This window comes from Anomaloglossus baeobatrachus, chromosome 2 (genome assembly GCF_048569485.1).
Source record: "Anomaloglossus baeobatrachus isolate aAnoBae1 chromosome 2, aAnoBae1.hap1, whole genome shotgun sequence".
In the NCBI taxonomy this organism is placed as follows: Eukaryota; Metazoa; Chordata; class Amphibia; order Anura; family Aromobatidae; genus Anomaloglossus; species Anomaloglossus baeobatrachus.
Window position 1 is genome coordinate 110,502,210 of NC_134354.1, and position 23,089 is coordinate 110,525,298.

General features: G+C 43.5%; 1 protein-coding gene across 1 annotated transcript in view; it reads left to right on the plus strand.

Moving 5' to 3' along the window:
* Positions 1 to 17,246, plus strand: part of SLC46A1 (solute carrier family 46 member 1) — a 48,352-nt gene extending 31,106 nt beyond the window's left edge. The window contains 4 exon segments of the mRNA XM_075333199.1: positions 3,993 to 4,845; positions 10,256 to 10,339; positions 11,328 to 11,484; positions 16,175 to 17,246. Of these exon segments, the coding sequence (XP_075189314.1) occupies positions 3,993 to 4,845; positions 10,256 to 10,339; positions 11,328 to 11,484; positions 16,175 to 16,232 (1,152 nt within the window). The 3' untranslated portion in view covers positions 16,233 to 17,246.
* The last annotated feature ends 5,843 nt before the right edge of the window (positions 17,247 to 23,089 follow it).

A 23,089-nucleotide genomic window follows, 5' to 3' on the forward strand; every position in this document is an offset into this window, starting at 1 on the left:
TGTATTCTAGCTGAGATTATTTTGGCGTACAATTTTAAGTCGCAGTTTAGGAGGGATATTGGCCTGAAGTTTCCTGGTGATGTAGGGGGTTTTCCTGGCTTTGGCAGGGTAGTTATAATGGCCTCTAGATTATTTGGTGAAATATCTGCTGTGGCTCGCCAAGAGGAGAAAAGTCTCAGGAGGAAAGGAGACAGGGTTTCAGTGAATTGCCTATAATAGGAGTTAGTGAGGCCGTCTGGGCCTGGAGCTGAATTTCTTTTGGCTGTGATCACCGCCTGGCGAACCTCTTCCAGGGAGAAAGGGGAATTTAGTTGCTCTAGATGTACTGTAGATAACCGAGGAAGATTAATATTGTTTAAGAAGGAATTAATTGCCGATTGGGTAGGCTTTGGGGCAGTGGGGTCATTTTTAAGGTTGTAGAGAGACTGATAAAAATCAGCGAATGCATTGGCTATTTCCGTTGGGTTGCGTATTGTGGCATTAGAACCCGTCACGAGGTATTCAATTTTGTTTTGCATTTCTCGTTTTTTAACCCTCCTGGCTAGTAAGGCACCCGCCCTGTCACCCATCATATAGTACCGCTGTTTGAGGGATCTTAAATTTTTCTCATAGTCTACCATCAGCAATTGGCGGAGCTGTGTTCTTAGTTTCCTGAGTTCGTCAGATGTTGACATGTTTGGGGCAGATTTATTGTGGGCTTCTAAAAGCGCTATGTGGGACAGTAGAGCTTTGGAAGTTGCCTGACGCCTCCTTTTCTCCCTAGTGGCAATTTTGATGAATGACCCCCTAATAAAGGCCTTGTGTGCAGACCATAGCGTTTCCTCGGTACCTCCTTGTTGTCATTAAATTTAAAAAACTCTGCGAGGTCGGCCTGCAACTCCTCAGAGATTTGTCTACAGGCCAGGAGGGAGTCATTCATGCGCCACCGGGTAAAAACGGGCGTGCGGCTTTGCTCCTGGACTGTCAGGTATATGGGGGCATGGTCCGACCAAGCTATAAGTCCAATTTTTGAATCTGAGCAATCCAAAATAAGTGAGCTTTCAACCAGAAAGTAGTCCAATCTGCTGTATGAGGTGAACCGAGGTGAGAAGAATGTGTAGTCCCTCTCATTTGCATGTTGGTATCTCCATATATCATGGAGATGCCTTTCTGAAATTATTGTGCTCATTTCCTTCCTCTTTACAGCAGTATTGGAGCAATCCAGAGTGCTGGACATTAACATGTTAAAATCCCCGCAGATTATTTGCTTACCCTCTGTAACGGATGAAAGCTTGGAAAGAAACCTCCGCAGAAAGCTGATCTGACCAGAGTTGGGGGCGTAAAGGGTTGCAATAGTATACTTAGATCCATTTATGGAGCAATTAATAATGGCGTATCTACCTTCAGGGTCTAAATGTTGGGAATGTAGTGTGAACGCAACAGTATTTTTTACACAAATGAATACTCCAGCCTTTTTTTTTTTCCCACAAGCCAACAGTATGAAAGGAAATTTAGCATTATTTAACCTGTGCGAGTCCCCTTGGAGGAGATGAGACTCTTGACCACATATCACATCACATTTGGATTTAACCACTTCCCACCAAAACATGGATCTCTTGGCTGGCGAGTTCAGGCCCCTAACATTTATAGACATACAGTTCAGTACCATTGTACATGAAAAAAAGTCTCTTGCCTAGAGCTGCGGGGGGAGAAAGGAAGGTTAGGCAGGAAAGAGGTAACACTGACAACATTAACATCACTAACATTACTGATGTAGGGAGCATCAGTCCACATAGAAAAAAGCCCAAAAAGGGGGCCTGCGGTATGGTGGAAATGTACCGCCATGGGGGCTCAGGGTCCTGGTTGAACAGAACCAGCGGACCTTAAAAGTAGCAACTAAGTCTCAGCCGCGACTCAGACATATCACATAACTCACGCGACGGACCAATCTTCATTCACTTTATCCCTTTGGGATGATCCTGTGGCTCTTGGAGATCTGGCCGGGAGATTTGCCATGTTCCATGAGGATAGGAGCTTTGCCAACTGTTGTGGGGAATGGCAGACGTGGGTGTTTCCTGCACGGAAAAGCAGGATCTTTACAGGGAAACCCCATCTATAGGATATAGCTTCATCCCTGAGAATTTTGGTATAAGGGGCAAATTCCCTCCTTTTTGCCAGGGTTCCTGCAGACAGATCCGGAAAAATGGACAGGTGCTGGAATTGCTCAGACAGAGGCGGCCTCCTTCTCAGGGCTTGCAGCAGGGCTTCTTTGGTCTTGTAAAAGTGCAGGCGAGCCAAAGTGTCCCGGGGGACATCAGCACTGAGGGATTTAGGCTTAGGGACTCTGTGTATTCTGTCCACCAGGAAATCAGTTGCAGACAGGTCTGGGAGCAGCTCCTGCAGCAAGGAGCCTAGAAAGCTCTGCAGCCCCTTGTCTGGTATGGCCTCTGGAATTCCTCTGATTCTTATGTTGTTTCTGCGGGACCTGTCCTCTAAATCCAAGACCTTGGTATGGAGTTTTTGCACTTGTTCCTCCAGTGCTGCATTGGCATCAATGAGGCTATTGTGTGACTTTGTCAGCTCCTGCATTTTAGTTTCAATGTGTGCTGTGCGACTGCCTATGGCAGTCATATCTCCCCTCAGCTCAGCCACCATATCTTTCCAATCCTGCTGCAGTGATGAGCGGAGGGCACTGAGCAGTTTCTGCATGGTACCTTTGGTAAGCGGTATATCTGCAGCGTCTGTGTCCAAGTCTGGGCCTGCTGTGGATCCCCTCCTGGATGAGCGTGAGGAAGCTGTGGAGGAGGATGCTGCTGCCATTTTCCCTCGTCCCGTGCTGGAGAAGAAGTCTGTAACTTTCGCCGGGGACGGCTTCTTCTGGGACTTTCCCCTTGGCATGCCACGTTCCTGGGTACCTCCGCAGCACTTTCCCCCCGTGTGCAGAGAGATTGGTGCCACTGGTGAGCCGCAGTGAGCCGGTTAGGAGTCGAGGTGGCTGGAGCTCAGCAGCTAGGTGACCGGTGCCATTAGCAAGCAGGCCACGCCCCCTATCCACAGTTTTGTATCTTTCATTTTACAGCCCAGCACATTGCATGGGATTTTAAGAAATATTATGCACGCACTGGGCAGTATATCCTAGGCGTAAATTGACGCTGGCTTCAGGATGGCAGTATGGTAGGAGTCGGTGGTCTGGTGAACTGTGCGGCTTCCCATTGGATATCACTGCAGGACTTTTGCTGGGGAAGGTCTGCAGTAAATCCATAACCGTAGGTGGGGTCAGTTCACAAATTGACACCTGCATAAAGTCCACTTAGATTTTACATCCCATACATGTGATTTAGGATTTCCGCCATTAGTTAACATACATAAAATCTCTGCTGATTTTTTTATTAAAAATATAAATGTGGGTGTAAAAATCAAGTTACCATACATATTCCTCTGGATCCTGCAGGAAGAAGCCTGAGGAGTGGTGACGTGTGGATTATCCCGATTGAGTGCGGCTAATCATTGTGCCGATCTGTCACCTGAGAATTACCCTAAATAGATGACAAAATAACACTAAATTAGCAATGTAAACGTTCTTACAGAACTTGGCGTAAATTCTTATGTAGGCATGCTGCCTAAAGAGCCCACACTTAGTATGACTATCCTTGTAGTACACCTTTGGTGACAGATGGAGTTACGATCGCTCAGGGGTGACAGTACTGTACTTTGCCTTAATCCAGTTATTTAGGAAATAACATCTTAGTTTAGGATTAGAGGCAGAGACTGATGGGTCATAGTGAGAATACCTGTGAATGATCACAGGGTCTGGTCAGTAATTGTCCTCTGCATATTTATCATTCTGCCACCGTTACATTTTCATTATTCTACAATTTAGGCTACAGATATTTTTATAGCGTCTAACAGTCATGTATTTGTTGCTGATCAAAGCTTTTCCTGTACCTAATTTCTGATGTAACCCAATTCTGGAACGTTGTGTCTTGACCTCTGTCCCTCTGTCCTGTTTGTAGGAAGTGGAGTCCCTCACGTCGCATTGGAGCCTGTACCTGAACCTGAGTGGTTTACTTGTCGGCCTCTTCTCCGTGATGCTGCTCGGCCCCTGGAGTGACCACGTGGGTCGACGCGCTGTACTCATCGCTCCATTCATCGGACTGTCCTTGCAAGTTGTCGTCTACCTTGTGGTCATGTACCAGGAACTCCATGTTGGTTATTTATTGCTGGGACGCATCATTGGTGGCATCACTGGTGATTTTAACATGATCCTTGCTGGCTGTTTTGCCTACATTGCAGATATCACTGATCGACCATCACGGACTTTTCGTGTTGCCATCTTGGAGGCTTGCCTTGGCATTGCGGGAATGGTAGCCAGCATCATTGGTGGACACTGGAGGAAAGTGCAAGGCTACATTTACCCCTTTTGGCTAGCTTTTGCCGTGAATGTTTTTACTGCCTTTTATGTTTATTTTTGCGTCAGGGAATCTGTGAAGGAAAGGAAACCATCCCGATTGTTTACCATCAGACATTATCAGTCGATTTTCCACCTCTTTACGTTGCCTGGAGACAATGGCCGACGTAGCAAGCTTTTCCTATACTGTTTAGCTCTTCTGCTGGTGGTGACTGTTCACATGGGGGCAAAGGATTTGATGGTGATCTATGAGCTCAGCTTTCCCCTGTGCTGGGATTCGGACCTAATCGGTTATGGATCGGCAGCAGAGCACCTCACCTACCTCAGCAGCCTGGCAGGGTTACGACTCTTCCAGCTGTGCCTGGCAGACAGCTGGGTGGCAGAAATGGGTTTCTTATCAAACATCTCAGGCCTGGTGGTCTTCTCCTTGGCCGCAACTACTCCAATTATGTTTACAGGTGATGTACAATATTTTATCCTATAGATTTAAGCACTTAAATACTTTAAAGCATTTTATATGCCCAAAGCTGTAAATTCATCAGTTTTGTACTCCCACCATATGCCAAAATTGTGATATGCAGTGGAATATGGATATGTTTAGCATATGCATCTGGAGATTTCTCCGTGCATACGCTGAACATGGGGGCAAAATGACTCTTCTTTATAACCTGTAACTCTCATATATGCATAAAATACTTTAGGAAACGACAAAACCCTCAGACAGATTAACATCCATAGTAGTGATGGCCGAAAAGTAACTATTCGTTTTCGGATAATGCTTACTGAATACAGAGTACTATTTCAGTATTCATCAAGGCAAGAAAAATGCTTAGGTTCCCCATTGACTTGCATAGATTTGTTATTCATGACGAAATCCGGAATAATTCTTTTAAATTGTCTATTCAGGGAGGAAGGAGACAAACTCTAGCGCCACTTATTGGAAGTAGCAATCCTAAAACTCAAAAGTGGTTCTCTAACTAGCCTTTTCATACGACTTAGGATTTATGCCAGATCAGAACCTCAATTTGCATACAGTGTTTCGGGGTGATTGACCCTTGTCAGCGCAAAGTATGAGATCTGATCTGGCTGTATGAGAAGCTATAGTGGGGTCTAAGGGGAAAACCTTTCTCCTTGCGGAGACTGACAAACCAATCTGGCTGTTGGTGAGCTGAAATACTCCTCTGGGAAATATTTAAATTGTCTCTTCAGGGAGGAAGGAGATTAACTCTAGCACCACCTATTGGAAGTAGCAATCCTAAAAGTCAAAAGTGGCCCTTTAACCAGCCTTTTCATATGACTTAAGGCCACTTTACACGCAGAGATAAATCTTTGGCAGATCTGTGGTTGCAGTGAAATCATGGACATATTGTTCCATTTGTACACAGCCACAAACCTGCCACTGATTGTCCACAATTTAACTGCAACCACAGATCTGCCGCAGATTTACCTCTGTGTGTGTAAAGTGGCCTTCAGGATTTATGCCAGATCAGAACCTCAATTAGCAGACATGGTATTTCGGGGTGATTTCCCCCCTCATCAGTGCAAAGTATGAGATCTGATCGGGCTGAATAATTCTTTGGGATTCATTACAAATAATACGAACATGAATAATTACTATTCACCCATCACTAATTCTTAGTATTTTTGGTAAGCCCTTCTGTGCCGAGGTGAGGTCTTCAGTGGATGCCTGTAAAATATCAATTCGAGAGATCAGTTATAGACCTTTATTACATTTGTACATGGTAATTAGGTCACAATAAGCCCCTTATTTTTGAGCGTAAACAGTCTTAATTCTGCTAATCTTCCTGGGAATTTAATTTGACTTATTCCCTCAATTACTCACGTCTCCCCCCTCTGTATCCCCATCACTGCTATGTTTTACAGGTGGTCCAATGAGAGTGCACAAATGACGCCACAAACACAGCAAAACCTGCTTTTTGCCAAGATTAGCAGGTTTTGGCTGCAGGAAAAACATAGCAAAAATGCAACGTGTGAACATAGCCTAATAGAGAGTAGCGCTTGTCCATCTCCACCAGCTCCACACACAGTAGATGCAGCAGAGCTGTGTGTGCAGCCTCCTCTCCATACTAACCAGCCATGTCAGAGCCCTGTGCTTGGGATCGGTGGACCTCTGCAATCAGCAAGATGTCGCTGTTCTCGATTTAGGACAGATCTCAGTATTTAGGACCTTCCTGTTGTGCACACAGACATAATATGCTGACAAACACTTTAGTGGGGAATGTGCAGACAGCTGTAATAGTCTGGAGATGGAGGGCAGCGCGGCTGTGCTGAAAACTGCTGACCGCACAATGTGGTTTTCCTGCTGCCGTCTGCTGTGGGGTTTATGGTGTTAAAATCAAGCTGCTCGTAAAAATGAAAGCACTGAGCTGTAGATGAGGATCGACCTGTTCAGCCTGTTCTAAGCAAGTGAATCACATCTGGTGTGCACATCCAGCACAAGGGCAGTGGGACGATTGCATTATGTAGATAGTGTGAACTAGGGCGAGATTATTGCATGCAGATTTATTCCGCTCCCACTGAGCTCAATAAATATGTATGTGGTAGGATCTAGGCTTTCCCTTTTTGTGGTATCTGACAGCACAAGTGTTTTACTTAAAAGAATAACTGTTTTGTTTTTATTTCATAAATCAATAGCAAGCATGAAAATAAGCAACTCTGTAATATATCTTATCAGACAAATCTGCTTCTTTCTCTGGCAGAATTGATCAGTCATTGTCAAAATTCTCAATTCTGAGATAAAATCTGTATTCAGTGAAGACTTTCCCATTACTGAGAGGAGATGGCAGCTGGTGCTGATGAGATTTTACGTAGATAGAAGAGGAAGGAAAGGTGGAGCTCGACCTCGAGCTCCTCCCTTTGGGCCTCGAGCTCCTTCCCTTGGGCCTCGAGCTCCGCCCCCTCCTCCCATCATCATAGAATCTCCCATCTCTTCTCTTCCAAACTAATCAGTTTATATATTAGCTGTAGTACCCGGGCATTGTGGGATAGTAACTGTCTCTCTCCCAGTCTCTGTCTCTCTGTCTGTATCAGTCTCTCTCTGTCTCTTTCTCCCGGGTCTGTCTCTCTTTCTCCCGGGTCTGTCTCTCTTTCTCCCGGGTCTGTCTCTCTTTCTCCCGGGTCTGTCTCTCTTTCTCCCGGGTCTGTCTCTCTTTCTCCCGGGTCTGTCTCTCTTTCTCCCGGGTCTGTCTCTATCCGTCTCCCCACCGACATCATATTACCTCACACATAAGCGTCTTATACGAACAATGTCCTTTGTTCCTATAGCAACTAATTACAGTCATGGCCAAAAGTTTTGAGAATGCTACAAATATTAATTTTTACAAAGTCTACTGCTTAAGTTTTTCTAATGGCAATTTGCATATACTCCAGAATGTCATAAAGAGTGATCAGCTTAACAGCAATTACTTGCAAAGTCAATATTGGCTAAGAAAATGAACTTTAACCCCCAAAACACATTTCACATCATTGCATTACTGCCTTAAAAGGAGCAGCTAACATTGTTTTAGTGAATGTTCCATTAACACAGGTGTGGGTGTTGAGGACAGGGCTGGCGATCAATCAGTCATGATTAAGTAAGAATGACACCACTGGACACTTTAAAAGGAGGCTAGTGCTTGGTATCATTGTTTCTCTTCAGTTAACCATGGTTATCTCTAAAGAAACATGTGCAGCCATCATTGCTCTGCACAAAAATGGCCTAACAGGGAAGAGTATCGCAGCTACAAAGATTGCACCTCAGTCAACAATCTATCGCATCATCAAGAACTTCAAGGAGCTTCCCTTGTTGCCAAAAAGGCTCCAGGGCGCCCAAGAAGGACCAGCAAACGCCAGGACCGTATCTTAAAACTTTCAGCTGCGGGATCGGACTACCAGCAGTACCGAGCTAGCTCAGCAATGGCAGCAGGCTGGTATGAGTGCTTCTGCACGCACTGTGAGGCGGAGACTGCTTGAGCAAGGCCTGGTTTCAAGGAGGGCAGCAAAGAAGCCACTTCTCTCCAGAAAAAACATCAGGGACCGACTGATATTCTGCAAAAGGTACAGGGAGTGGACTGCTGAGGACTGGGGTAAAGTCATTTTCTCAGATGAATCCCCTTTTCGATTGTTTGGGACATCTGGAAAACCGCTTATTAGGAGAAGAAGAGGTGAGCGCTACCACCAGTCTTGTCTCATGCCAACTGTTAAGCATTCTGAAACGATTCATGTGTGGGGTTCCTTCTCAGCCAAGGGAATCGGCTCACTCACAGTCTTGCCTAAAAACACAGCCATGAATAAAGAATGGTACCAGAATGTCCTCCAAGAGCAACTTCTCCCAACTGTCCAAGAGCAGTTTGGCGCCCAACAATGCCTTTTCCAGCATGATTGAGCTCCTTGCCATAAAGCAAAGGTGATCACTAAATGGCTCATGGAACAAAACATAGAGATTTTGGGTCCATGGCCTGGAAACTCCCCAGATCTTAATCCCATTGAGAACTTGTGGGCAATCATCAAGAGACTGGTGGACAAACAAAAACCAACAAATTATGGCAAAATGCAAGCATTGCTTATGCAAGAATGGACAGCTATCAGTCAGGATTTGGTCCAGAAGTTGATTGAGAGCATGCCAGGGAGAATTGCAGAGGTCCTGAAGAAGGGTCAACACTGCAAATATTGACTTGCTGCATTAACTCATTCTAACTGTCAATATAACCTTTTGGTACTCATAATATGATTGCAATTATATTTCTGTATGTGATGTAAACATCAGACAAACACATTTAAAAACCAGAGGGCAACAGATCATGTGAAAATATAATTTTGGTGTCATTCTCAAAACTTTTGGCCATGACTGTACAGTTCCTATTAATAACCTAATAGCTTGCTGCTCCATTGACTTTAATGGAGGCAGGTTTTTTGGAGAGTAACTGTAAAGCACAGAGTTAAATTTTCCCGTCAAACCATTGTCTATGACGTTCCCTGAGTCACATGGGGAGTCTGTGCAAAAGTCTGATTGTAAATGCGACGGTACAGATTCCTTTATCATACATACATACATACATACATACATACATACATACATACATACATACATACATCTTTATATATATAATAAAATATATATAATATAAAAGATATATCTATCTATCGAATATGCACACACACACTATATTATACAAAATTATATATATACATATATATCTCTATCTATCGAATATATATATATATATATCTCTAACGAATATAATATATATATAACATATTCGATAGATAGAGATATCATATATATATATATATATATATAATATATATATATATATATATATATATATATATATATTTATATTTTATAATATAATATAATTTTCTTTTTTTTTTTTTCATTTATTTTTTATTTTTCTCACCTTCCCCTCTCCTTAAGCCCCCCCCACCTCCTGAGCTCACCATTCACAGTGTAAAAGTAACTTAGCGCCTCCATACTGCTTATTGATAGATTGAGAGAGGAGTCATTCTTTTTTCCTGTAAATTAAAAAGGACATGTTGGCTCTCCTGACTTGTCTATATTGCTCAGAAAATAACTTCTGTATCATCTCGTCTTAGAACTTTTGTGCTGTTCCTCCCTCTATTCTTCCTCCTGGAAAAGATCAACACCTTGGTGATAAGATTCTCCTCCTTAGTAGGACTACTTCTTTCCCTGTTGCTAGATGTTGTCATTTTATTTCCAGGGGTAATGATAGAAGGACAAGAAAAGCTTCTCCAAGAGGATGTCAAGGAAAATGACCTTTATTTTACACATTATAAATATTTCCTTGTTTCAGATATAACAAAAGCATAAATGGTCACATCCTTATGTTTTCATTTTTTATTCTCTAGGCTATGGTTTAAGATTCTTCTCCATGGCCACAACTCCAGTTATCAGATCCAAGCTGTCCAAACTGGTGGAAGAGGGAGAGCAAGGTAAGGAAGGACATGTAATGTTAGCGTCCTCAGTCTAATGTCCATACTCTAAGATGTCGGCAAAATGATCCGCATAACCAATAATATAATGTATATTTTAGGATAACACATTGATGGTGAAATCAGCCACCAAGTAGTTTGTTTATAGGCACTTATCTAAAAGGAAGAGTAATCTCCTGGAATTTAATGGAAATCTGTCAGCAGTTTTTTGCTATTTATTTAATCTGAGAGGAGCATAATGTAGGCGCAGAGATCTTGATTCCAGAGATGTGTCACTTATTAGGCTTCTTGCTGTAGTTTCAATATAATCTGTTTTATCAGCAGGAAATTATCATTGCTCAACGAAGTCACGTGCCAGGCAGTCCAGCTAATCTGTTTCCCCAGTCCCAATCCTGATTGGCAGCTTCCTGTGTACTTTGTCAGCAAGCTGCCAATCAGTGGTGTGGGCAGGGTTTTACAGAGCTCAGCAATTAGAGCAATGCTACAGCAGAGGATTCTATCAAAACTGCACCAAGCAGCCCAGTAAGTGATACCTTGCTGGAATCAGGCTCTGTGCCCCTACATCATGCTGTGCTCAGATTACATAACAACAAAATCCTGCTGACAGATTCCCTTTAATAGCACAGAAGACAAAGATCAATCTGTACTTTGTGGATATTATCAGAATCTGTGGGATTCACTGACAAACACCCAACGTGTACAACACAATGAGCCGGACCCTTGAATTTCAGGGAATGTGCTTGTTATGTGAAACTAGATAGTGGCATAATAAAACTGCAAGGACAAAGGTTCGTCATTCCCAGTAATTATTACACTCTTCCCAGTTGCCTCACATTCTGGCTGATCATGAAGGTCTCATCTAGTTATTTCATTGTTAGTGTGCCTTAGTATTATATGGAGGAGTATTAAATATTCAACATGTTCTGAAGTGTGCAGTCTGCAGAATTTATTATATAATTCTTATTGTCTCCAATCTTCTCCTTCACAGGGGCGTTATTTTCCGTTGTTGGGAGTGTGGAGGGCGTCTCCTTCATCTTGGCCACCAGCATCTTTAATTCTTTGTACCCAGCTACTCTCTACTTCATGAGAGGGTTCACCTTCTTGTTTGGAGCCATCATCCTGCTGATCCCAGCCGGAATCATTGGGTAAAGTGATTGTATTGCATCTCCCTTTTTTTCTAGGATTTAAATGATCGAGATTCCCATGGGAAGCGTTTATGGCACATCTAGTAATGGTCTGCTTATTGCATTGTACAGTCCTGACAATCCAGATAGGTGATGGTCAGTGGAGCTGCCACTGATCAGGCAATGTCTATGATGGGAATCCCTCTTTAGCAGTCCCTCTGGCACAGATACCGTGCTTTCCAATAATAAGATCTCCCCAAAAATAAGCCTTAGGATTTTCGGAGCAAGGCTTAAATATAAGCCCTACCCCAAAAACAAGCCCTAGTTGCGGATCAATAATGAAGTGTCCATGCAGCTAAAAAAGTTAAAGATACTGCAGGACACTTCAATATAGACAGCAGGCACCCTGCAATCATACTCAGCAGATGCTGAACCGGAGAACCTGGAGTGATCCCACACACCTCAGACCGCTCACACATTAGATCGTTCACATAATCACCCATCAGGTCTCAGACCCGCACTCGCCAGATCCAGCGATACTGATTTCTTCTGGCCGAGAGTGTGGTGGAGCGCAAGGACTTGTGGCTGCGAATGGAATGCAAACAGAACCCAGTACTGCGCAAGCTTCCTGCTGCCGGAGGCTGTGTGTGTGTGTGTGTGTGTGTGTGTGTGTGTGTGTGTGTGTGTGTGTGTGTGTGTGTGTGTGTGTGTGTGTGTGTGTGTGTGTGTGTGTGTGTGTGTGTGTGTGTGTGTGTGTGCTCTGATGTGAGTGTCGGCCAGAAGCAGGGGAGGATGGTGTGCAACATACATGCTGAGAGGGCTCGCCGGAGATCACAGGAAGGACCTGGGAGCCACACAGACATCCAGGCCCTAATAACTAGGTCTCCTGGGAATGGGTGGGGTCTACTTTTTTGGGGGGTTAAACTTACCCCCAACAGTGTTAGTATAAGACCTACTTCAAAAATATTCATTCAGACAGGATGAAGGCTTGTGTGCCGAAACTAGTCTCTGGTTGATCCTCCAGAATGTCACTGCTACTATGGCTGGATTTTTAAATTTACATCTATAAAGCAATGTATGGGACGCCCACTGCAAAGGAAAAGTCTAAGAGATTGAGGTCTGACTGACCCTATTAGTATTCCTGGGGACCCTTTTTCTGAGAGCTCTGCTACTTATAACATAAACCTCCTCCATTACTTTATGTGCTGTATTAGTAGAAGTGATCCTCCATGTTGGATTTTTCAGCTACTGTACAACTTCGGCTCTGTAGTGGGACTTATAATCTACACACTACAGTAAAAGGTTCCTCTGAATCCTATCTAGTATTGCGTGTGACCTAATAATGTCCAGACATGCACCAAATTTATTTTCACTTTGTGCTTCCTTAATTTGCAATAAGTACCATTATATAATTGAGATTTGCAAAATCTTCAGAATAAAATCTATCAGCAGGAAACAGCAGACACTTGCTGGTTGATTGAGATTAAATTTCACCACCACCTCTTTTATTTAATACTAGCTGTACTACCCGGCTTCGCCGGAGTTAATAACTGCTGTTAACAAAATAGAATGTATTAACAAAAATGTATTCTGCACACAAAAACCACAAAACAAATAGATAGAAATGTAATTATTAAAAGGCAAAAACTAAGCTAGTAGAAGCATTTCACAACATATATTTCAACACCACAGATATTCCACACAGATTTAAGTAATTGGCCAAGTAATGTTCTCAGTCTGTCCCTTTCCCCGTCTGTCCCTTTCCCCGTCTGTCCCTTTCCCCGTCTGTCCCTTTCCCCGTCTGTCCCTTTCCCCGTCTGTCCCTTTCCCCGTCTGTCCCTTTCCCCGTCTGTCCCTTTCCCCGTCTGTCCCTTTCCCCGTCTGTCCCTTTCCCCGTCTGTCCCTTTCCCCGTCTGTCCCTTTCCCCGTCTGTCCCTTTCCCCGTCTGTCCCTTTCCCCGTCTGTCCCTTTCCCCGTCTGTCCCTTTCCCCGTCTGTCCCTTTCCCCGTCTGTCCCTTTCCCCGTCTGTCCCTTTCCCCGTCTGTCCCTTTCCCCGTCTGTCCCTTTCCCCGTCTGTCCCTTTCCCCGTCTGTCCCTTTCCCCGTCTGTCCCTTTCCCCGTCTGTCCCTTTCCCCGTCTGTCCCTTTCCCCGTCTGTCCCTGTCCCCGTCTGTCCCTGTCCCCGTCTGTCCCTGTCCCCGTCTGTCCCTGTCCCCGTCTGTCCCTTTCCCCGTCTGTCCCTTTCCCCGTCTGTCCCTTTCCCCGTCTGTCCCTTTCCCCGTCTGTCCCTTTCCCCGTCTGTCCCTTTCCCCGTCTGTCCCTTTCCCCGTCTGTCCCTTTCCCCGTCTGTCCCTTTCCCCGTCTGTCCCTTTCCCCGTCTGTCCCTTTCCCCGTCTGTCCCTTTCCCCGTCTGTCCCTTTCCCCGTCTGTCCCTTTCCCCGTCTGTCCCTTTCCCCGTCTGTCCCTTTCCCCGTCTGTCCCTTTCCCCGTCTGTCCCTTTCCCCGTCTGTCCCTTTCCCCGTCTGTCCCTTTCCCCGTCTGTCCCTTTCCCCGTCTGTCCCTTTCCCCGTCTGTCCCTTTCCCCGTCTGTCCCTTTCCCCGTCTGTCCCTTTCCCCGTCTGTCCCTTTCCCCGTCTGTCCCTTTCCCCGTCTGTCCCTTTCCCCGTCTGTCCCTTTCCCCGTCTGTCCCTTTCCCCGTCTGTCCCTTTCCCCGTCTGTCCCTTTCCCCGTCTGTCCCTTTCCCCGTCTGTCCCTTTCCCCGTCTGTCCCTTTCCCCGTCTGTCCCTTTCCCCGTCTGTCCCTTTCCCCGTCTGTCCCTTTCCCCGTCTGTCTCTCACACATAAGCTTCTAATACTAACAGTTTATTTTGTTCTTATAGCAACCACTGACAGTTGCTATTAATAGCTATAGCTCCCACCTCCATTCAGATTAATGAAGGCAGGATTTTTGGGAGTAACTGTAAAGCGCGGGGTTAATTTTTCCTGTCAAAACAGTCTATGATGTTCCCTGGGTCACATGGGGCGTCTGTACAAAATTTCATGATTGTAAATGCGACTGTGCAGATTCCTTTAGCACACACACACACACACACACACACACACACACACACACACACACACACACACACCTTTATATATTAGATTGAGACTCCTCATAAATGAAGCAGTTGTGATATAAGGGGCAGCACCGTACTGCAGCCTTACGGCGCTGGTGTCCTGAGTTCAAATACCACCAAGGACAACAATTGCAATGTATGTTCTCCCTGTGTCTGTGGGGATTTCTTACTCTATGTTGGTATACGTATTCTTGGATGTGTCTGTTTAAATGGCCACAGTGTGAATGTGTACCTACACATTGTACTTATACCATGTGTTTCCGTCTCATTCTTTTCATTTTGCTTTAGTTTTTTTGTACATATAGAGGTTTGGCTCCCCCTTTTTGGGCTCTGCATCTAGTCTACAAAGCTTTCCATGGACAGATTTGGGCCCTGCTCTGCCCCCGTCTATTTTGAGGCCTTCTGGCACAAAGAGAGGTGAACTACAAGAGTTTGGGACCACACTTGATTGAGTACACCTTGTCAAAGTAGAATGGCTTTTACACTCTTTCGATGAGAATAGGGACAACGAAGTTTCGTATTTTGCAGATTATAAGGCGCACCACAAATTTAGAGAGAGAAAATAGGAAAAAAAATAATTTTCAATACTAATAAAGGGGGTGTGTCTGAAAATCCAACTCTTCTAATCTGGTTATAATTTACTGGGGGGCGCTGTGAAGCGGGGGTCGCAGCTGAAAGAAGTCGACAACTGCGACACCGCGTGCTGCGGGCCCGAGGCTGGGAGGAGGGTAAGTGTTGGCAAAATGATACGGGCTACATTGATTTCAGGTCAGTGGACGCGATAGGCTTCAGGATGATGGCTGCGGATGCAGTGCACGAGCAGAATGAGATCTTGTAGAGCCAAGATCTCAATCTGCCCCACTTTTGCAGCCATTTTCCTAAAGTCAGTTGTGTCAGGAGCAGCGCACGCACAGATTGAGATCTTGGAGAGCCGAAATCTCAATCGGTGCGCGTGCTGCATCTGCAGCCATTATCTTGTAGCCCATCACATCCACTGACCAAAGATCAATGAAACCCATAACACTCCTTCATAACCTCCCCTCCTCCCAGCCTCGGGCCTGCCATATGCCATGCCTCCGACGACTTCTTTCAGCTACGATTCCCCACTCGACTGTGCCCCCCAGTAAGCTATATCTGGATTATAAGATGCACCCCCATTTCCCCCCCAATTTGGGGGTGGGGGGAAAGTGTCTTATAATCCGAAAAATACGGTACCCTATATTGTTTACATGAACTATCTTTATTTTCTTACTGCAGAATATTTGCTCTTTTTGTTTTTATCCTAGGTTATGTCTATTAAATGTTACAGTGTGAATATGCGCCTATCTATTTAGAAATCCTAAAACTTGACAACCACATTTTTTTTTAATTGAATCCCTTCAGTTGTTGACCTAGCTGCGGAATAGCCGCATGTGATGTTGATATTTTCTCCTCGCTTCCTCTGGTTTTCTTCTATTGATGCCTATGACTTTTCCTGTTTTTCTATAGCAATGGCTTCTGACCGTTTTTTGCCTCCAGCAGAATGTGTATTATATATACTCACTCTCCCATTACCAGGATTGGTCACTAACAATTATTTCCTCTTATTTCTTTGTAGATTGATCGAGATTTGCGGCCAGAAACCGCTGTACAGCCAGTTTGCTGAAATTTCTTGATTGCCTTATCGGGACATTGCACTGTAGAAGATGATGAATTTTATAACTCCGCATCGGGAACAAGCGATTAAAGATCTTACAAATTTGACAAATATAGACTTCTCTAATAATCTTTATGGCACTTAAGGCTTGTATAGTTATTGTGAGTAAAGATTTAGCCATCTTCAGAGGAGATGGTCAATTTAAGAAGTCAAGCTACGCGAACGGCTCCATAGTCCATAATGGTACCTGACCAATGGGTCTAGATAAATCCTGCTTGAACCTGGGCAGTCATATTTCAGTGCCTGGCACCTGACTGATGCAGGGCATTGTAGGTACGACTAAAATAAGTGTCTTGACTGAGCTAGGTGAAGCACTTATGTACTGAGCCCCCTTTACGTCTGTGCCAACCCCACCTCATGGTACTGAGTGCACCGCCATGGTTGTATATGTGCTACTTACAGACAATCCAAGTGCATGAACCTTCTGCTGCTAACACACTTTTATGTACGTGACTGAATGGAAATGACGCCATGTATGTCAGCCTTACCGATGTAGCTGAGCTCAGTTTGTCATTCAGTCGCTAACTTAGGGTCATGCACTTGGAATAGCCGCAGTGTTTTAACCACAAATAGTATATTAATATTGTAGTATGACAAAGTGTGCAAAATGCTCCACTGTAAGTGTCTTAAAGTGATGATGATTTTTTTTAATACATTTATTTCTGTATGTTTGTCCTATATTGTTACCTCTGACTTCATTTGCTGTGAAATACAGAAAATCCTAGAAGTGATAATGAATGAAATTGTTACTGTCAGATCTAATGCATTTATTCATATACGTCCACCACCCTGCATGGCTACTTACACTGCCAACATGGCCTCATGCAGTGTGACTCCCAGTCATGGTGTGACACATTTCTACAATAAAATGTGAATGTATCTGTGAAATCATTCCGATATATTGTTTAATCTGATGTATATGCATTTCTCACGGTTTGTGGTAACACTCCCATTAAATCCTTTGCTAAACCTGCATCAACTCTTTATAGTGATGGATGGTGTGGGTGACTTGTCGAGTGTTATAAAGGGGGTTAATTTTGTTTCAAGTTTCTAATGTTAAGAGTTATATGTTCAGGTTGTGACCACCAGGACTAAAGCAATTGGACTGCTGTGAAGATATATACAGTATGTGGCTATAAAGGCAAGTTGTAGCTGAGGAGTGTCATCATCCATACCAATAAAAGCATTGAAAAGTTGACCGACAAGGCCAGGAGAGCTGTCAGACAGGCAGAGCAGGGTACACCAAAAGACAAACAGGAATCGATGATCTATCATTCAGGATTTGCAGCAGAGTTTGTAGTATGAACAAGTCCAGATATGGGTTTATGCTTACAGCAGACAAAGGGTCAATCGGCAATTAAATTTAGTAACCACCGGCAGCAGTGACTCTCTCATTAAAATGGCATCTATCAAGGGCTGGGGAGATATACCGTCAGTCATTAATGTGTTGTAAGATGGAAAATGGGCATGCATAAATTCTGAAAAACAAAGGGTCAAATTGTGATTGCTAGACTACTGTATCAGAGCAAGTGCATCTTGAAACCTGCAGGTGTTGTTTGTATACCCCCTGTATGAAGGAATAACATGGGCGCCAAAGACTCATTGATGGACTGTTGAACTAGGAAGCGGAGGCATTTGCATGTTCTGAGTATGCAGAAGAACTACTGTGGACTAATCTGCAGAAAAAAATTACTGATGTCCACTGCTATAGAGCCTGTGATGGGCATTAGAACTGAAGCATTGATCTATGGAAGAAGGTGGCCTGGTTTGATTTCTCTTTTACATCATATGGACAACCAGGAGGCAGTGTGTCTCTAAGGCTATGTGCGCACTAGAAAATTGACTTTTCTTAAGAAAAATCCGCACCCTCTGGCAGAATACCGCGCCCGCTACAAACACCGCGGTAAAACCGCACCCGCGATTTGTCGTGTTTTTGCCACGGGTGGGTCCCTGTGGTTTTTTACCATTATCTATGGCAAAAACCGCAGGTACTCGCAGAAAAAAAGTGACATGCACAATAATTCCGCAGCGGAAATTCCGCAGGTAAATCCGCAGGTATAGAAAAAAAAAAACGCAGTGTGCGCACAGCATTTTTTTTTTTTATACCAGTAGGTCTTGCTGGGAATGACTGCAGAAATGTTGGGACACATTTTCTGCAGCAAATCCATGGTAAAATCCGCAGCGTGCGCACATAGCCTTACCTGGGAAGCTGCAGTCCTGGAAAGCATGAAAACTTAGAGGCAGGGTGATGCTCTGCTGTGAAACCATGAGCTCTGGCATTTATGTGAATGTTATTTTGATACTTTCTACCTAAACATTGTACAGACAGACCCTGTTTACCCCTCTTTCAGCAGCGTAATGCATCCTGCAAAAATTTTTCTAGAATGGTTTGACGAACATGAAATAGTTCAAGATGAGTAGCCTCCAAATTCCACGGACATTTTGAGCAACTCTGGGATGTGTTTGAAAAGCTAGTCCGATCCAGTCGTCAGATGGTTGTAACTGACCCATACCCAACTTTATGTTTAACTGCACACACAATTTATTAGTGTATTCAGAGTGGAATAAGTTTTGTTTTTTGTTTTGTCTTTCCGTTGCAGAGATATTAGCAATCAAATATTTGGAACCTAATGAGTTAATGGATCCCCCTGGCTCTGTGCTGTAATCTCTTCAGGTCTTATTTAAGCTGTGGACTCTGGTCATGTGACCCAGATGATTTCAGCACCTCTATGTTGCCTGCTTATAATTGGTCAGCATCATACAGAAGGCAGAAGTACACTCCCTCAGTGAAAAATATATGTATGTCCAGTATAAAATTGTACGTAATATTTAGAATGGTCTTCTTTTTGGGGCCCAATGTAAAAACTGTTTGCACACCTGTAGGTATTGTATAAGTTTTACTTTATCATTTTTTCTTAATATTTTACTATAAATATAATTTCCATAGTTTAAATATCCTCAAAATTAATCCTAAAGATCATCCTATGTGATCACGAGGAAGGATTTATGGATTTCAAAAATGTGCAATTCTAAACATAAGACTGAATGAATATATTTGCTTGGACATGATCAGAACAGGCACAAACGTAGCACTAAAACTTTCCTTGTGTATAGCATAGTATCAGCCAGTGTTTGTTCATTTTTTTTTTAAATCTCATTTCTCTGTGAATACATTTTAATTTTGTATTTTCTCTTCTCACGATAATTGTTGAAGGAGACATATCACAAATTAAACATAGGCACTTAAATATGGCCTTTTCAAAGAATGGATCGCACACTACACTGTGTGCAAAATTATTAGGCAAATGAGTATTTTAATCACATAATACTTTTCATACATGTCCTACTCCAAGCTGTATAGGCTTGAGAGCCAACTACCAATTAAGTAAATCAGGTGATCTGCATCTCTGTAATGAGGAGGGGTGTGGTGTAATGACATCAACACCCTATATAAGGTGTGCTTAATTATTAGGCAACTTCCTTTCCTTTGGCAAAATGGGTCAGAAGAGAGATTTGATGGGCTTTGAAAAGTCAAAAATTGTGAGATGTCTTGCAGAGGGATGCAGCAGTCTGCCAAACTTTTGAAGCGTGATCACCAAACAATCAAGCGTTTTATGGCAAATAGCCAACAGGGTCGCAAGAAGCGTGTTGGGCAAAAAAGGTGCAAAATAACTACCCATGAATTGAGGAAAATCAAGCGTAAAGATGCCATTTGCCACCAGTTTGGCCATATTTCAGAGCTGCAAATAAGCATTAAAATATACACCTTTATTGATATAGATACTAAAAAGAGCAACCTTAATTACTCTAGTATAAACAAGTCAAGCTCATAAAGCCATCACCACCTACGGTGAATACACCATGGCCACTTAAGTCAGCCTAATGAAGGACATTCCAATCAGGGGTCCTATCTGGTGATGGCCACAAGAGATAATAAACACAGGAAAAAAAAACCTAAACAAACAAACCAATAAAGTGACAATGCTGTGAGCAAAGGACAGTGGTCCAATTGACAAAAAACACAACAAAAGAAATAATGAATGCCTAAAAAAACAGATCAATGTGTGCTCATATTCCTGACAATGGTCAGTTATAGATAGACATTAATACACAATGGATTTTCTAGGTATTAAAATAGGAATGGTCTCACCCAGTCCTTTTTCATATGAGGGCATGCAGTCTCTACATCCGAGTGAGTAGCGTCGTCCACCATTTACTAACCCTACTACTCTTTGGATTCAGAAAATAAGAAATAACTGCTGCCCCAGACTTCCGTCCTAACAAGGACGGACCACATCTGAGGTCTCAAGCTGGACCCCTACGCTGACCCTGATGACATCCCGACGCGTTTCGTCATTAAGACTCTTCAGGGGACACAGTAATTGTCAGTCAGGTCCTTGTTGCCAGCCCTCACAAAACCACACTATGACCTCTCTGACACTATGGTTTTGTGAGGGCTGGCTTCCTTTGAACAAGAAATATAAGATAAAACGTCAAGATTGGGCCAAGAAAAGACTGATTTTTCAAAGGTTTTATGGACTGATGAAATGAGTGACTCTTCATGGGCCAGATGGATGGGCCAGAGGCTGATTAGTAAAGAGCAGAGAGCCCCACTCCGACTCAGATGCCAGCAAGGTGGAGGTAGGGTACTGGTATGGGGTGGTATCATCAAAGATGAACTTGTGGGACCTTTTCGGGTTGAGGATGGAGTGAAGCTCAACTCCCAGACCTACTGTCAGTTTCTAGAAGATAACTTCTTCAAGCAGTGGTACAGAAAGAAGTCGGTATCGTTCAAGAAAAACATGATTTTCATGCAGGGCAATGCTCCATCACATGCATCCAATTACTCAACAGCGTAGCTGGCCAGTAAAGGTTTAAAAGATAGAATGACATGGCCTCCTTGTTCACCTGATGAGAATCTGTGGTCCGTCATATAATGCGAGATCTACAGGCACGGAAAGCAGTGCACCTCTCGGAACAGTGTCTGGAGGCTGTGGTGGATGCTGCACGCAATGTTGATCGTAAACAGATCAAGCAACTGACAGAATCTATGGATGGTAGGCTGTTGAGTGTCATCATAAAGAAAGGTGGCTATATTGGTCACTCATTTGTTGGGGTTTTGTTTTTGCATGTCAGAAATGTTTATTTCTAAATTTAATGCAGTTATATTGGTTTACCTGGTGAAAATAAACAAGTGAGATGGGAATATATTTGGTTTTTATTACGTTGCCTAATAATTCTGCACAGTAATAGTTACCTGCACAAACAGATATCCTCCTAAGATAGCCAAGTCTAAAAAAAAAAACATTCTAACTTCCAAAACTATTAAGCTTTGATATTTATGAGTCTTTTGGGTTGATTGAGAATATAGTTGTTGATCAATAATAAAAAAAAATCCTAAAATACAACTTGCCTAATAATCCTGCACACGGTGTATGTAGCCACCAGATCAAGTCTGGCATCCAGGGGAAGAAGAGATTTGAGAGGAATATTGTGAGCAGCTGTCAATCACTTATTCTCAACCAATCAAAATTGCAGGACGGGTTGATAGTAATGCTGATCGTCTCGGAGTAGCACTGACAAGTTGCAAGATGTTTATTCCAAATAGCCTTGGCAATTGGATGTCGGCATCTATATAGTTGTCCCCACAATCTGAGTCCTGAATTAAAGGTCTTTGACTACAATATGTCGTACAAGCACTTGACCACTGCAGACAGTCAGTGTCCTTACATGTCAGGTGCCGTATTCCCTGACAATATTATTTTACAATATAAAAATCTGTGTGATAATTTGAGGGAAACTTTGCAATTTTGCAGACTGTGTAAATGTGCCTCTTAAGTGTAACAAGGAAGCCGCACATTTCTTTAAAATCCTCGCATCTAATCTCTTGGGGAAGCCTTGCGCAAGGCTCACACATATACAGGGCTCTCCTCTGCGCACTGCATTGGGGTTTCCTCAAAAAACAGGATTTCCTAACGGTGCTATTCACTATTGTAAGGCAGATGGAGTCAATATACAACATTCTGCCTCACCTTCCTTCTTTCAGTGTTCACGTTTTTCATACATGGAAAGAAATAATTTGCCACATTTTTGTGCAAGTTGTAAAAAGATGAACCCTACCGAGATGGAGGCCAGGCAGAGTTTAAAGTGACTGTTTGGGTTGGAGTCAAAATCCTTTTAATTTTTCTATGGAGTTCTGTTGCTCACCTTACTGTCTTACCCTATTGTCTCCACTATAACCAAGTCCTTCTTTTCTTTAGTCTTGATTATATCCCTTCACTATCTTCCCATTGCCCAATGACTTCAGTTCAAAACCCTAATCATGCCCTTCAAAGCCATCCACAACCTGTCTCCTTCTTACATCTGTGACCCAGTCTCCTGGTACTTATCTGCACGTAACTGTCGATCCTCACAAGATCTCCTTCTCTATTCCCCTCTCATCTCCTCTTCCCACCACCGCATCCAAGATTTCTCCTGTGCCTCCCCCATACTCTGGGATGCTCTGCCACAACATATCAGACTTTCGCCTAGCTTGACAAGCTTCAAAAGGAACCTGAAGACCCACCTCCCCACCTCTTCCGAGAAGCCTACAAACTGCCGTAACCCTCAGTCCGCTATAGCACCTCACGACCATCTCTACCCTCACCCATCCCTTGTAGACGGTGAGCCCTTGTGGGGAGGTTCCTCTCCTCCTGTACCAGCCAGTGCCTTGTTTTGCTTATGATTATTGTACTTGCCCATACTATGTATACCCTTTCCACATGTGAAGAACCATGGAATAAATAGCGCTATAATAATAAATAATATATTTGTAAT